At 35.9% G+C, this 14363-nt stretch overlaps 1 protein-coding gene across 5 annotated transcripts in view; it reads right to left on the bottom strand.

Annotated features, from left to right (window-relative positions):
* PLS3 (plastin 3) overlaps positions 1–14363 on the bottom strand; it is a 92830-nt gene that overhangs the window by 10023 nt on the left and 68444 nt on the right. For all 5 annotated transcript variants that reach the window (XM_045817665.1, XM_045817669.1, XM_045817667.1 and 2 more), the window contains 6 exons: positions 10606–10735; positions 9946–10078; positions 8273–8354; positions 7052–7217; positions 4594–4736; positions 2067–2162 (listed from right to left, as the gene is read on the bottom strand). In XM_045817665.1, the coding sequence (XP_045673621.1) occupies positions 2067–2162; positions 4594–4736; positions 7052–7217; positions 8273–8354; positions 9946–10078; positions 10606–10735 (750 nt within the window). The remainder of the gene's footprint in view (positions 1–2066; positions 2163–4593; positions 4737–7051; positions 7218–8272; positions 8355–9945; positions 10079–10605; positions 10736–14363) is intronic.

The following is a 14363-nucleotide window of genomic DNA, read 5'->3' as shown; positions in this document are numbered from 1 at the left end:
AAGGGTTTGGAGCTGAAGAAACATTCAACCAGAACAGAATGAAGAAACAAGAATTCAAAAAATGAGGAGAGGATTATGAACCTCTGGGACAACTTTAAACATTCCAACATCTGAATCATAGGGGTGCCGAAAGGAGAAGAGGAAGAGCAACAAATTGAAAAATTATTTGAACAAATAATGAAGGAGAATTTCCCCAATCTGGTGAAGGAAATAGACTTCCAGGAAGTCCAGGAAGCTCAGAGAGTACCAAATAAGTTGGACCCAAGGAAGCACCCATCAAGGCACATCACAATTAGATTAGCCAAGATTAAAGATAAGGAGAGAATCTTAAAAACAGCAAGAGAAAGAGAGTTACCTACAAAGGAGTTCCCATTAGACTATCAGCTGATTTATCAAAAGAAATCTTGCAGGCAAGAAGGGGCTGGAAAGAAGTATTCAAAGTCATGAAAGGCAAGGGCCTACATCCAAGATTACTCTATCCAGCAAAGCTTTCATTTAGAATGGAGTAGCAGATAAAGTGCTTCTCAGATAAGGTCAAGTTAAAGGAGTTCATCATCACCCAGCCCTTATTTTATGAAATGTTAAAGGACTTATCTAAGAAAAAAAGATAAAAAACATGAACAGTAATGACAACAAACTCACAGCTATTAACAACTGAACCTAAAAACAAAAACAAACTAAGCGAACAACAAAACAGTAACAGAATCACAGAAATGGAGATCACATGGAGGGTTATCAGTGGTGGAGTGGGATGGGGAGAGAGGGGGAAAGGTACAGAGAATAAGCAGCATAAATGGTAGGTAGAAAATAGACAGGGGGAGGTTCAGAATAGTATAGGAAATGTAGAAGCCAAAGAACTTATATTACAAGTGGCAAACACAAGGTCCGAGGGCCAAATCTGGCCCTCCACCTTGTTTGATCTGGTCCAGCACCTTGTTTCTACCTGGTGGTAGTGTCAAGTTCTGGCTTAACTGTTAAGGACTAGTTACATTCATACAGTCCTAAAATTGCATTCGGCCCTTTGAAGGTAACCATAAGGCTGATGTGGCCCCTGGTGAAAATGAGTTTGTCACCCCTGACTTACATGTATGACCCATGGACGTGAACTAAAGTGGGAGAATGCAGGTGGGAGGGGGTTTGCAGGGTGGAGGGGGAAAGGGGGAGGAAGTGGGACAACTGTAATAGCGTAATCAATAAAATATATTTAAAAAAAAAAGAATCAGAATGAGTTGGTATACTGGTGCCGTTTACCCAGGCATCTGATTCCCTTAGTGTACAGGATGATGCTCATTTGTACCAAGAATAACCTGAGCCAAAGAGTTTCATATTTAATATAGATACAGAAATATAAGCAAACCAGTCTGTTACAAATTCATTTCTAGTAAGGGCAGTATAAACAGTTTAGCTAGTGTAATCCACTCAATCCTATTGCTCAATAGGGTAGAAATATCAATTACTAAGGTTAGTAGAATGCATTCCATATCTAACAGGTATAAAGAATGATGGGATCCTAGAAAGTTGATGCTGATTGGTCTAGTCCAACTCCTTACTTTGTGGATGAACAAAGTAAGATCCAATTTTGGGAAGGAAGTAGTCCCAGATCACTGAACAAATTAATAATGTAACTAGGCTACATAATCCATGAGAGTAATTCCTCAAATTGTTATTTCACGTATCATGAGTTTGTTAACATAAATTATTCTCAACACAGTAGTAACAGATGCATATATAAATATGTAGTCATTAAATCCATCACTGTGATTATAATCTAAGTATTCAAAGGTCAGTCTCTAGTACTTATTTCCCCATACTTGCTTTGAATATTTTATGCCATCCATTATAAACCAATACCAACATAATTATGTAACTCAATAATGAACTCTGAAAATATATGAAAGCTAGTCTTTCTGCCTCTGAATGACAAGTATAACAATTTTAAAATAATTTTAAAGCAACACTTGAAACTGTCAATACTACTACATATAATCATGAAGATTCTTGTATTTGTAAGAAATTGACAATAATTTTGTAAAACTGTAAAATGTAAAAGAAACACCTATACTTACATTGAAACCTGACATGTTAATATCTATCCGTGGTTCACCCTCCTTTTGTCCTTTTGGTGCAATTTGATTGAGAAGATGGAAATAGGCTTTGGAATCCTACAAATGAATTGAAAATGTCAGTGAGATCACATTTACAAAGAATGAATGTATCCTATTGTCCCATTTTTGGAAGGATATTTGCACTGAATTTTATGAGAATACATGGCACAAATCTCTATCTTTCAATTTAACAGATCCTTTCCCCAGAAAAGTTCATCTATCTGGTCTTATATCTGCCTCGAAACTGGATTTTGTCATAATTTTACAATTTATTAAAGTTATCAATATAATAATGCTAGTAAACACATACTAGTTCTGTACCTTCACTGAATTACTGAAGTCAATAAGCTTGGTAGGTAAAACAAACAAGAAAAATCAGTGGGAGAGTAGAAATCCAGGAAGCACAGGGAAAAGAGAAAACAAACAGGTTAAATCAGTACACAGCACAATACATACTATACCTTATGGAGAAGAGATTAGCTGTGTTAAAGATGTATGTAATTGTAAATTTAAATGAAAAAAAATTAAATCAACAACACTTCAGCGGCTGAAATAACATTTAACTCTTTATGACGGGAATACACTTAACCAAACACAAGCCTCTCTTTTTATTTTGAGCTCCTGAACTCTTTCAGCACTTGACCATTTTTACTTGAAATCCCAATTCCTAAAACAAAGTGGCATTGCTCACATTAGGGGTAGGCTGGGTGAATTCAGGTGGTGTGGACACCCCACAGAACATAGCTCAAAAGCCATATACTAGCACAAACACTTAATAGGGGTCTTCAACACACATATCAAGTAAATTTTGCTTTCCTGGGATACCAGAGGACAAGAACTAGAGTCAAGATGCCTTAATCCTGCTATGTCAGAAGACTACCTTCCCAGCTACAATAGTTTGCTATTCCTGGGCCTTGACAGTCCAGATAGCCTATGAAGGACTGTTCCTCACAGTAAGCTCTGCAGATCACGGGCATCCCCTGGTATGTTGTTTAAAATGCCAATTCCTGGATCCAATCCCATACCTACAAAATAGGAATACTCTTGGGAGTTACCCAAAAAAGCTGCACCCTAAGCAAGCTACCCAAGTGAGTATGATACCCAGTTCCCTAAATTATTCTAAGCATGGGGATAATCAGGTGAATCGAAGCCATTTCAAAGCAATTCATGAAATGCAAAGCCAGATCCTACACAGGATTTTCTTCCTTCTGGTAGTATGTGACAGTTGTGATAGTGCTCTCATTTATAGTTACCTACTAAGGGTGCAGAAAGAATGCAGAATCTAATCCTATGCATTTGAGAAGAAGAGGTAAAGAACAGGCCCAGCAGAGTCTGTATTTTCTATACTGAAAAGTGCTTTGCAGGTGAATACAGCTAAATTGGAAATTCCTTTTCACATTACTGAACAATTCTTTGCTTTTAAAAATTCAAAGCAGGCTTTAGTTTTAAATAAGATTTCCTTTTGTACATTTAAAATATGTCCTAGGACATAAAATATACTTACAAATGGTCATCAGAAATACATCTAATGCATAAAGCATAATATACTGGGCCAAACACATTGTGTGAGTTAAAAGAAGGAGTGGGGCTAACTAGTCTGATAATTTGGGGGTCCATCAGTAATTTTCACTTTTGAAATCATTAGTGCAAATAGCCCATTACTTCCTCTTACCACTGAACAAATTGATGTGACCATAGCCTATTGCTTTCATAGCCCTGTAGGTCAGTGACACCTGATAAAGATCCTTGAGTTTGTTCCCTGTGTCCCAACATCTGGATTTGAGAGAGAGTCCAGACAGTTAATGAGAACTCCGTGATTTTTGCTATGATAATTTTGGCCCTCTCTCCTTGAGAAGCCAAGGATACCATGCTACCAATGTCTCCTTCCCTTGATAGTTTTCCCCTACAGTTTATGGCAAACAGCGAGCTTCAGAATTCTATTCAAAACAAGGAATCTCTGCAGGTTGTTTATGTGCCAGGTGTTGTGTCAGAGGTAGACTTAGTGGGAGGGCACAGGGGCAGGGGCTGAGGTAGGAGGCACAGACATATATAAGAGCTCATTGGTACACTCAAGAACTCAATGTCTAAAGGTGGGAGCACACAATAGGAAAGGAGGCACACAAGAAAGGGGAAGGGGAATCTTGAGGCCCTCTCTCTCTTCTAGGTCTTTACTAACTGGTAGTCTGAGACCTGGGAAAGGCAGTTAGGAATAGGATAGTAATGGCCCATTTTTTAAATACTCAATGTTTAACAGTAAGCAGAATATAAAATACTAGGACTATAATACTTTTACCCTTTTCCACAAAAGAGAAGTAGACTTGGTGCTCATGCTCCTCACTTGGCTTGTCCTCTCTACTGAAATCTCCCATTGGGGCCAAGATGCAATAAGACTTGGTGATACACTGGTAGGATTTTCCCTCTGTTAAACTGGGATGAAATTCTCAAGTCATTATATCCCCCCAAAGTGTTATGGTTCTTGGCACATTACCTTGATGTCAGCACTAAAGTTGTTGATTTTTTGCCAGCCCGAGTTTTCCAAATGAAAGTTTGCCCATCTAAGCAGAAGCTCTTCTGGAGACAATTTCATAAGCTCCTCCAAAGTCTCACCATCTCGAAGTAAAGCAGCCAAGGCTGTAAGGAAGAAAAAAATGAACATATGACCAATATATTATATGATAATGGTCATTATAAGTTCATTCTGTTAAATAATACAGGTCCAAAAACCAGCATGACCTACTTTCAGGTTTTCAGTCTAATAAAAGATAAATATATAAGTAGAAAATTATAAGATGATACAGATAAAGACATTATCTTATAAGAATACACAGCAAATATACAATATAATTCTCCCTTCTTTATTATTCTTTGCACTCCAAATACCAAATACATTGTAGCTTTTAAGATGAGTATTTCACATTATACCACATATTTATATAAATTGTCTTTGTTTAATAATATTAAAATCAAGATTTGGGGGATGATATTTAAAATGGTGGAGACTTTTCCTTAACTTTTTATTTAAAGGAGCATAGAAACATTATGGTGTTTACATTTAAGTGTAATTAATTAGCTCTTGAAGTGTTAAACCCTTCAAAAAGGGTTTTTAATGGAATATAATTCAACTTTACATTTTCTATAGCATCCTACCATGTAAAGGCTGCTCAATAGTTTTTGTTGTTGAATGTGTGGAAGAGGCAGAGGGGTGGTTTGGTAAATATTCCTAGGGAAAATAAAGAGAACTTGGATATCTGCACAAACCAGCGATTTTCAACCTTTTACATCTCATGGCATACATAAAGTAATTACTAAAACTCTATGGCACACCAAAAAATAATTTTTACCAATCTGACAAAAAAGAGGTATAATTTTGATTCATTCACACCAGATGGCTACTGTTGGGTTGGCTGTGGTCATTATTTTTATTTGACAGTCTAAGGGAAAAGAGGTCAGTGCCCCTGACTAAATAGGTATTGAATGTTCTGAAAATTCTTGCTGTACACTGGTTGAAAATTGTTGGCATAGAGGACTGTTTAAATTTAAGCATTGTTTTATGAAGAAGTTGTGCAATCCTTATGCAATATTAACCTCCCATAAAATAAAGGAGATTTATATTGAACAAGACTGAAAGTGCCTGATTTCTGAAGAGGTATAAATAATACGTATACCAGGCAAATCTCATCTTTCATAGACTCCACCTAATGCCATGTCATTTTGGCACTGGGATTCAAGCAAGGAGAGAGATGGCATGATCATTTGTACAGAACACCCCTTCTGTTCCTCATCTCTGCCAAGTCAAAGGCTAGAAAGGATCAAACAGCTTGACATCTATGCACCAAAGATCTTGTCAAAGATAAATCATTTAATTTACTACATGAGCCAATGAAATTTTATTTTGTTGTCTCTGTTTCCTTTTTCAATGGACTTCAACTCCTTTAACAAGACAAACACCACACTGAAGAAGGATAACAATTAGAAAAACTGTATTTGTCCAAATATAGGCACCTGTGACTGGATTGAAAGTGAAAGAACAATAAATTTCTTGAAATGCAAAAGTCTTTATTAGATAAAAATGTACAAAATAAGACTCTTGACAGACATTATGAAACCCTGAAATACTGAGAACCCCAAATATATATTCTTTCCCAAAAGTAACTGAGGATTGAAGTGATTTCTGGAATAAAATATGAATATTTACAGTGGTGCTTACAGGGAAAGGACAATGTAGTACTTCCTAGGGCCCCACGACAATTGTATTGTATATGCTTATACATTCATTGTACCAATCCATGATGTGATTTTAAAACCTATGCTATAAGAAGAATGATGCTTCTGCTGGTTCAGGAAATATGAGACCATCAAGGCCAGGTTAGAATATTTTTTTAAAGACTTTTTTTAAAGATTTATTTATTTATTTTTAGAGAGGGAAGGGAGGGAGAAAGAGAGAGAGAGAGAGACATCAATGTGCGGTTGCTGGGGTCCATGGCCTGTAACCCAGGCATGTGCCCTGACTAGGAATGGAACCTGTGACAGTTTGGTTCGCAGCCCATGCTCAATCCACTGAGCGATGCCAGCCAGGTAGAATATTTTAAGAGGTTTAATCTATAATAGAATAAAAAAGGAATTAAAAATGATAGGAGATAGTTCATAGTGGAATAGCTGAGTGTGAAAGGGTGGGGTGTGTGGGCAAAAGAGAAAATAGATATGGAGAACTTAGGAAAGTTCCTTAAACTCTCTATGCTTTTGTGCTTTTATGGCAAAATGAATTTTAATGTGCCAAATGTTAAAGAAGAAAGTTATAATTAGGCTGTTTTCCTGAATAACACTATCACATTACCTTATGTTAATCCTAGTTGTCATTTAATCACCTCAATTAAGTGAGAATATGACAGTCCACATGACTAGAAAAAAATTAAACCACTTTCAAAATAACAACCATGTTCCGTTACCTTCATTTCTGCTTAATTCAATGTCAGCGAACAAACCGATCTTAATGATCTGCCAAAGCAGTCCCAAAACCAGATGAGGTTTCCCAGCCCGCAAATCCTCTGCACCAATGTTCACAACGTGACACCCAATGGCAGAAGCGGAGTTCAGTGCCAAGTTCAAGTTTTCCTGAAAGATAGCCAATTTACATACTTGCTTCTTGACCTTTACATTTTTTAGGCATCTACTTCTCCTTTCACTAAAAATAACACTCAACTCAGAAACAAAACCCTGCAGTAGTGTCAGCCACACATGGTCAACAGAAAACAAATTCCAGCCATTGGTATTAAAAGCATAGCTAAAACAAATCTCAGTCTTATTGCTATTGCCTTTTCCAGAATTCCATGGGAAATTGCCTTGGTATTTATGTGGTCACTTCAGAAATACTAAATAAAAAGGCTAAGTAACTAGGTTAAGTATACCCATGTAGGTTAAGTGTCATATTTCTAAAAATGTCTAATGAGAGGTCTATTGCATGTAGCTGAAAGAGTTCTAGAGGTTCTCAATCTCCACATCCTAAGAGGGGTCCTTGCCAGAGGAAATTTTGCTACCTAATAGTCTAATACCCACTTAATGGAAAAGACAAATGTTCCATTCCTTAAATATACTAAGTAAGAGTTTAAATACAGGATGGGGCAAAAGTAGACTTACAGTTGTAAGTATGCTTACAGTTTATTCTCGTATTATTTTTACTATATTTTTCCATGCATAATGTGCTCCAGTGTGTAATATGCACCCACGATTTTTGTGTACATTATACCCGTGTATAATGCACATCCATCCTTATTTTTCCCTAAAAAATTTGGGCAACAAAAGCGCATATTATACACAGCAAAATATGGTAATAATTGTATTATTTTTCCGTAAGAACAACTGTACACCTACTTTTGCCTCACCCTGTATGTTTGCCTATTTTTGCATGTTTGAACCATAATATGTAAGGAAAAGAACATAGGGCTTTGGAATTAGACCTGGATTTGAACTTCAGTTCCAACATTAACCTTAGGCAAGCTCAAAAACCTTTCTGAGTCCCAGCTGCGTTCTCTGTAAAATCTGAATAACAATCCTGAACTCAGAGTTGTTGTAAGAATTACATGAGAAAATACAAGTACAGAGCCTATGGTCTATAAAACAGGTCCTCAAATAGTAGTTTCATAGAATACAGTGGGGAGAATAATGCGTACCTGAATGATGAAGGGTGTAAGTTTCTTCTTGTTGATTGCTCTTTCATCAATTGTATCAGGGACTGAAAGGTTGATCATTTTACTGAAACAAAATTTTAAAGTGAGTGGATTTATTTTTTCTTGTTTTATTGAATTTATTGGGGTAACATTGGTTAATAAAATAACATAGGTTTCAAGTGTACAATTCTATGATATAGAGTTGATTTATTTTTGATGAGTCTGTAAATATTCACAAATATTTTAAAGCTTATTATATGACTCATGTAGTCTGAAAAATCCAATATATGGCTCTTATCACATTGATCACCATATATATGTATATAGCAAATTTTAAAAAGATCAAAATGTTTACAGTAGTTGGGTAATTTCTAAGTTGGGGACTGGGGTGTATTTTCTCATTGTATTTTATTTTTGTATTTTCCACATACTTTTATAAAAATGAACATGGATATTGAAAACATTATTGAATAAATGTTAAAAACAGATACAACCCAGAGTGAAATTGAATCTCTCCTAGATTATATAATTCACAATTAAAAATGCCATTTATGAACAAAGAGATGAAGTTAGTTGAGCATGAGATTCTTTCATCTATCAAATATTTATTTACTGAGTACCTAAATGATGAGCTAAGAACACTATATTTGATGCTGGTAATATAGTGGTGAGAGAAAGAAAGGTTATGTTAATTAGGCTAGAATTTGTAACATATTAGGAAGAATCTTATGTGGTAAAATTTGGAGTTAGACTCTAAAATTTTCGATGTTTATAACATTGCCTTAAAACATCTTTTTAAGCATAAGAAAAATGATGCTGTTTCTTTCTATTCAAACACATGGGGAATTATTCTTTAGTGCTTATAAAAGTCAAAATAGGGGATATCTTCCATTTTTCAAATCATTTTTCAAACAAGCAAAATGACCTTATTACAAAAAAGAATTTTATGTATTGTATAATATCATATCCATTGCACAGTTCTAAGCACTCTATATGTATGTAATCATTTACTTAATGCTTACAACACCCCTGTGAGGAAAGTACAATAGAGATCATAACAGATGAAAAATGAAATACAAAGGGGTTAGAATCTTTACTATAGCTCCACAGCTACTGAGTGGCAGAGCCTGAATATGAATCCAAGTAGACTGATTATAGGGTATGCTTTTAACCCCTGTGCAAAAACTGCCTTTATAAATAGGAGCATCATCTGACAAAGTGTTGACAATCTTATGTCATTTCTACCAAGATGCTGTTGGCTCAGGGGCAGCAGCAGTGACAAACACATTTTTCAGAAATAAGTAACTGGAGAGTAAGAATTGAAGAGTAGTTTTTATTTTATCTTTTGGAAGCTACAGTACTTTAGAATAAAAAGATACTGGCATACTTAAATTCAACAGAGTTGTCATGCTCTACTGGCTCAATGATGAGAAGAAATCTGAAGCATAGAGCTCCTCTATAAAGAGGCTTCCAGGCTAAATGACTGCATTTTAGATTCATGTTTTGAAGGTACTTTCACAGACAGACCTAGAGATGAAATGAAATGGCCAGAATCGAGATAATTTTCAATTCTAACTATTTCCCAAGATGATGCTGTCAAGCATCCAGAATCAAATACATCAATGACATGGAAAATAACTTAAGAAACTTGTATATAAAATAAGCCAACATCTTACCAAAGCACAATTCCATCACTGACAGCCTTGAACAGGTCATCAGTATTTGGGTTCATTGGTATAACATGTCGGCAATCAGGATCATTTTCCAAAGCTTTGTTTATCCAGTTAACAAAAGCATATTTTTCTTCCTCTAAAATTATGTTGAATAATAAGAAATCAGTTCATATTCTAGGTTAAATATGACTCTAAAGTATAAAATAGTTGTTTATTAATGCTGAACATTAATGTGTCACAAATATGTAGCTATCCTCTTTGGAAACCCAGATACTTGAATACAACCTAGTGGCTATTAGGAATTATAGTTAACTACATAAAGTTAACAACAATTACAAAAAAACCCTAGGAGAGATAACTGATTCTTAGAGAATTTAGTTACAAAATGTTTTTTTTTAATTATCTTTATATTACTGTAGAACTCTATTATAATGAAGCTTGTCATTGCACAGTGTATCATGTCTCTTGCAAGCTCACAAAGCCATAAAATAAACACTTACAAATACCTTTAAGGCAAATATTAGTTGCAAGTCCAAATACATATCACAAAGGACTTTTGTGTTCTTAATTAAGAGGCAATATTTTTCTACAGACCCTCCTCGACATTATAGCATGCACCCTACATAGTTCATTGTGTTAACTTAATGTATATGAAACTCTTACCTGAGTAAGAATGCTGTGTTCCTTCACTGGAGAGCTCTGAAGTTCCTCCCAGAGCACAAATCCCTTCTTTCCTGTTGATTGCTTTGCGGAAGGTTTTAGCAATATCACTGCTTTTCACCTCTTGGAAAATCTATTAATTAAAATATGTTGTTGATTCACAATTAATTTTATATCAGGCAGAACAATAAGCATGTGTATCTTATACTCTGATGACTTAAAATTTCCCCCATATGTGATGAGCATTAAAAAATATGGAGAACTGGGCTTCAGTTTTTAAAATGGTAAACAAGTGCTACAATACTGCTACTGAAAATGAAGCACCAGAAAGTCAATTGCACACACTTGTCAAAAACATTAAGTGCCACATGCAGTGAATCTGCTTTAAGCCAAAAACTAGTGTGGTTCAAAGACAGATAAATCTGTCAATTTTCTGTGAAAAGGGAGGCTTTGTTCTTTTTCTGGAGAGAAGAGGTTGAAGGATCCCCCTTCTTTAACCACAATTCTTAGTACAAATAAAGATGAAAATTTATTACTCAACCAAAAAAAGTTATAAGTGTGATAGAGGTAGCTCAGTAAGAGTTTGTTCAATCAAAATGTATAGAATAATAAGGTGAAAACATGTGTTAAGTTGGCAATAAGATGCCTATTGACAATAAACACAGAAAAGAGGCTTTTCAGTGACTGTCTTGTTTGTGCATTTATAAAGTCTAGCCTCTCTGCACAACAAGGAAAATGGCTAACTAAATGAACTTGCAAATTCTAATTGTCCAAGAGCAGGTTGTATAAAAGCAAATGTCACACTCGACTCTCTAACCACTTACTTGGTTGAATGAACTGACTTTCTAAAGGACTGTCTATATATTTCTTAAATACTGGAATTTGTCTAATGCTAAATTTGTTCCTGATCTACCAATGTGCATGGCTAAATTAATCACTGCCAGTAAAACAAAAGCACAATGTAGTATCTCCATAAAAATTTATTTAAAAGGTACTTAGAGCACTTAAGTACACTTATCAAAAAAAAAAAAAAATTACAGCCCTAATGAAAAAGTTGCTGAACACACAGAAAATAACTTGAAGGTCTTTAGCATTACTGATAAGTACATTCTCTCACACACACAGAACAGGGTCATTTCAGGTTGTATCTGGGAATGCAAGCATGAATAGAAGCTCAAATCCAGCCCATGCTCCACCAACCAGGCCTGCCCTATGTCTTGCACTAAGCTGTGGAAGGCAGACAGCAGGAGTGCCTTTTCACATTTAGTTTTTCTAGGGTGGGCACCTTTTTGTAATTCATCCACCCAGGAACTTTTCTGTTATGAAAATTTCTACTGGCATTATCAGTGCCCCTATCACAAAGTCATCTTTTCTTGTTACCTTTCTTATATGCCGACTTTCCTTGAACTTATAAACCCAATTTTATATAGAAAAATAGTAAGCAGTAAGTTTTACAAAATTAAGCTTACTCAATTTCTATAGCTTGGGTTTTGTGCTATACCTGTAATTTCAAAGGCAGAATTTTAGAATGGATGGAGGTGTGGGGGGGGCGGTATCTATCTGTACATGTTTAGAGACACCCCCATACACACTGACTGCTCTAAATACTGCACACAGCTGGTGACACCACTGTCCTTTCTCTCTGGCTTCCTTGATTCCTGTAGTGTGAAGCTGACGCATACACTCTGGGTAATTTTCAAATTATTAAAGTCATTTTTACTTATATTCTGATATTTTTAGTCCTTTAATTTTATTCAGTTTACCTTAACTTACAAGTTTATACAACAAAACAGTTACCTGGGAATGTAGCAGTCTTAATTGTGATGCATTTTGTTCCTATAACTCTTCCATTTACACCTATTATTTTGGCTCAGTGAAAAAACAATATTCAGCCCTGACTGGTGTGGCTCAATGGGTAAAGCATCGTCTTGTGAACTGAAAAGTCCCCTTTCAATTCCCGGTTAGGGTACATGCCTGGGTTGAGGGGCAAGTCCCTGGTTAGGGGTAGACAAGAGGCAACCGATTGATGTTTCTCTCATGCATCAAATCAATGTTTTTCTCTATCTTTCACCCTCCCTTCCCCTCTCTCTAAAAATAAACAAATAAAGTCTTAAAAATATTTATTTTTGTGGGGTTATTTTTTTTTTTACATTTTTCAAAAGATTTTATTTACCCACCTTTAGAGACAAGGGAAGGGAAGGAGAAAGAGAGGGAGAGAAACATCAATGTGTGGTTGCTTCCTGTGTGCCTACCACTGGGGACCTGGCCTGCAACCCAGGCACGTGCCCTGACTGGGAATCAAATCAGTGACCCTTTGGTTCGCAGACCGGCACTGAATCCACTGAGCCACACCAGCCAGGGCAAAATATTAAAAAAATATTTTAAAAAAGAAAAAATATTAACTATTCTACCTCATTCTGAAGTTTACTTCATTTAGTAATCACATTGTCCAGTAAATTAAAATCTAAAATGTGTACGTTTCCTCATGACTAACATACCATCAATCATTGGAATGACAAAAAGTGTCTGAAATGTTACTGCCTCGGAATGACATATGAAAAGTTATTTTTCTTACTACAAATACTTTTGCATCAAGGATCACTTGCTTTTAAAAATTAGGAAACAACCTAATATTTCCATGATCACGATTTCAGCGGAAAAATAATCTAAATTTATAGACATCATGGAAAAGAGGAATGATATAAACAGTAGTGGTGGTGGTAGTAGTAGTAGTAATAATAATAATAATAATAATAATAATAATAATAATAATAATAAAGAATGCTGTGCAATATTGTTTTTTTTGTTTTTTTAATATATATTATTGATTATGCTATTACAGTTCTCCCATTTCCCCCTTCTCTCCCCTCCACCCTGTAGCCCCCTCCCACCCACGTTTCCCCCCTTTAGTTCATGTCCATGTGTCATTCTTATGAGTTCTTTAGCTTCTACATTTCCCATACTATTCTTGCCCTCCCCCTATCTATTTTCAACCTACATTCTATGCTACTGATTCTCTATACCTTTTCCCCCTCTCTCCTCCTCCCACCCCCCTGCTGCTAACCCTCCATGTGCCTTCCATTTCTGTGGTTCTGTTCCTGTTCTAATTGTTTACTTAGTTTCTTTTGGTTCTGCTTTCGGTGTGGTTGTTAATAATTGTGAGTTTGCTGTCCTTTTACTATACATGCCTTTTCTTTATCTTCTTTTCTTAGATAAGTCCCTTTAGCATTCATAAAATAAGGGCTTGGTGATGATGAACTCCTTTAACTTGACCTTATCTGAAAAGCACTTTATCTGCCCTTCCATTCTAAATGAGAGCTTTGCTGGATAGAGCAATCTGGGATATAGGTCCTTGTCTTTCATAACTTGGAATATTTCTTTCCAGCCCCTTCTTGCCTGTAAGGTCTCTTTGGAGAAATCAGCTGACAGTCTGATGGGAACTCCTTTGTAGGTTACTGTCCCCTTATCTCTTGCTGCTTCTAGGATTCTCTCCTTCATTTTTAACCTTGGCTAATGTAATTATGATGTGCCTTGGTGTGTTTCTTCTTGGGTCCAACTTCTTTGGGGCTCTCTGAGCTTCTTGGATTTCTTGGAAGACTGTTCCCTTTGCCAGATTGGGGAAGTTCTCTTTTATTATTTGTTCAAATACGTGCTCAATTTGTTGCTTTTTCCCCTTCCGATTCTGGTACCCCCTATAATTCGGATATTGGAACGTTTAAAGGTGTCCTGGATGCTCTTAAGCTCTTCCTCGATTTTTTGAA

Source organism: Phyllostomus hastatus, unplaced genomic scaffold (assembly GCF_019186645.2).
Source record: "Phyllostomus hastatus isolate PE091 unplaced genomic scaffold, TTU_PhHast_1.1 phas_scaffold_28, whole genome shotgun sequence".
Taxonomy (NCBI): Eukaryota; Metazoa; Chordata; class Mammalia; order Chiroptera; family Phyllostomidae; genus Phyllostomus; species Phyllostomus hastatus.
The sequence above is the reverse complement of the archived record's forward strand: the minus strand, read 5'-3'. Positions and strand labels throughout refer to the sequence as shown.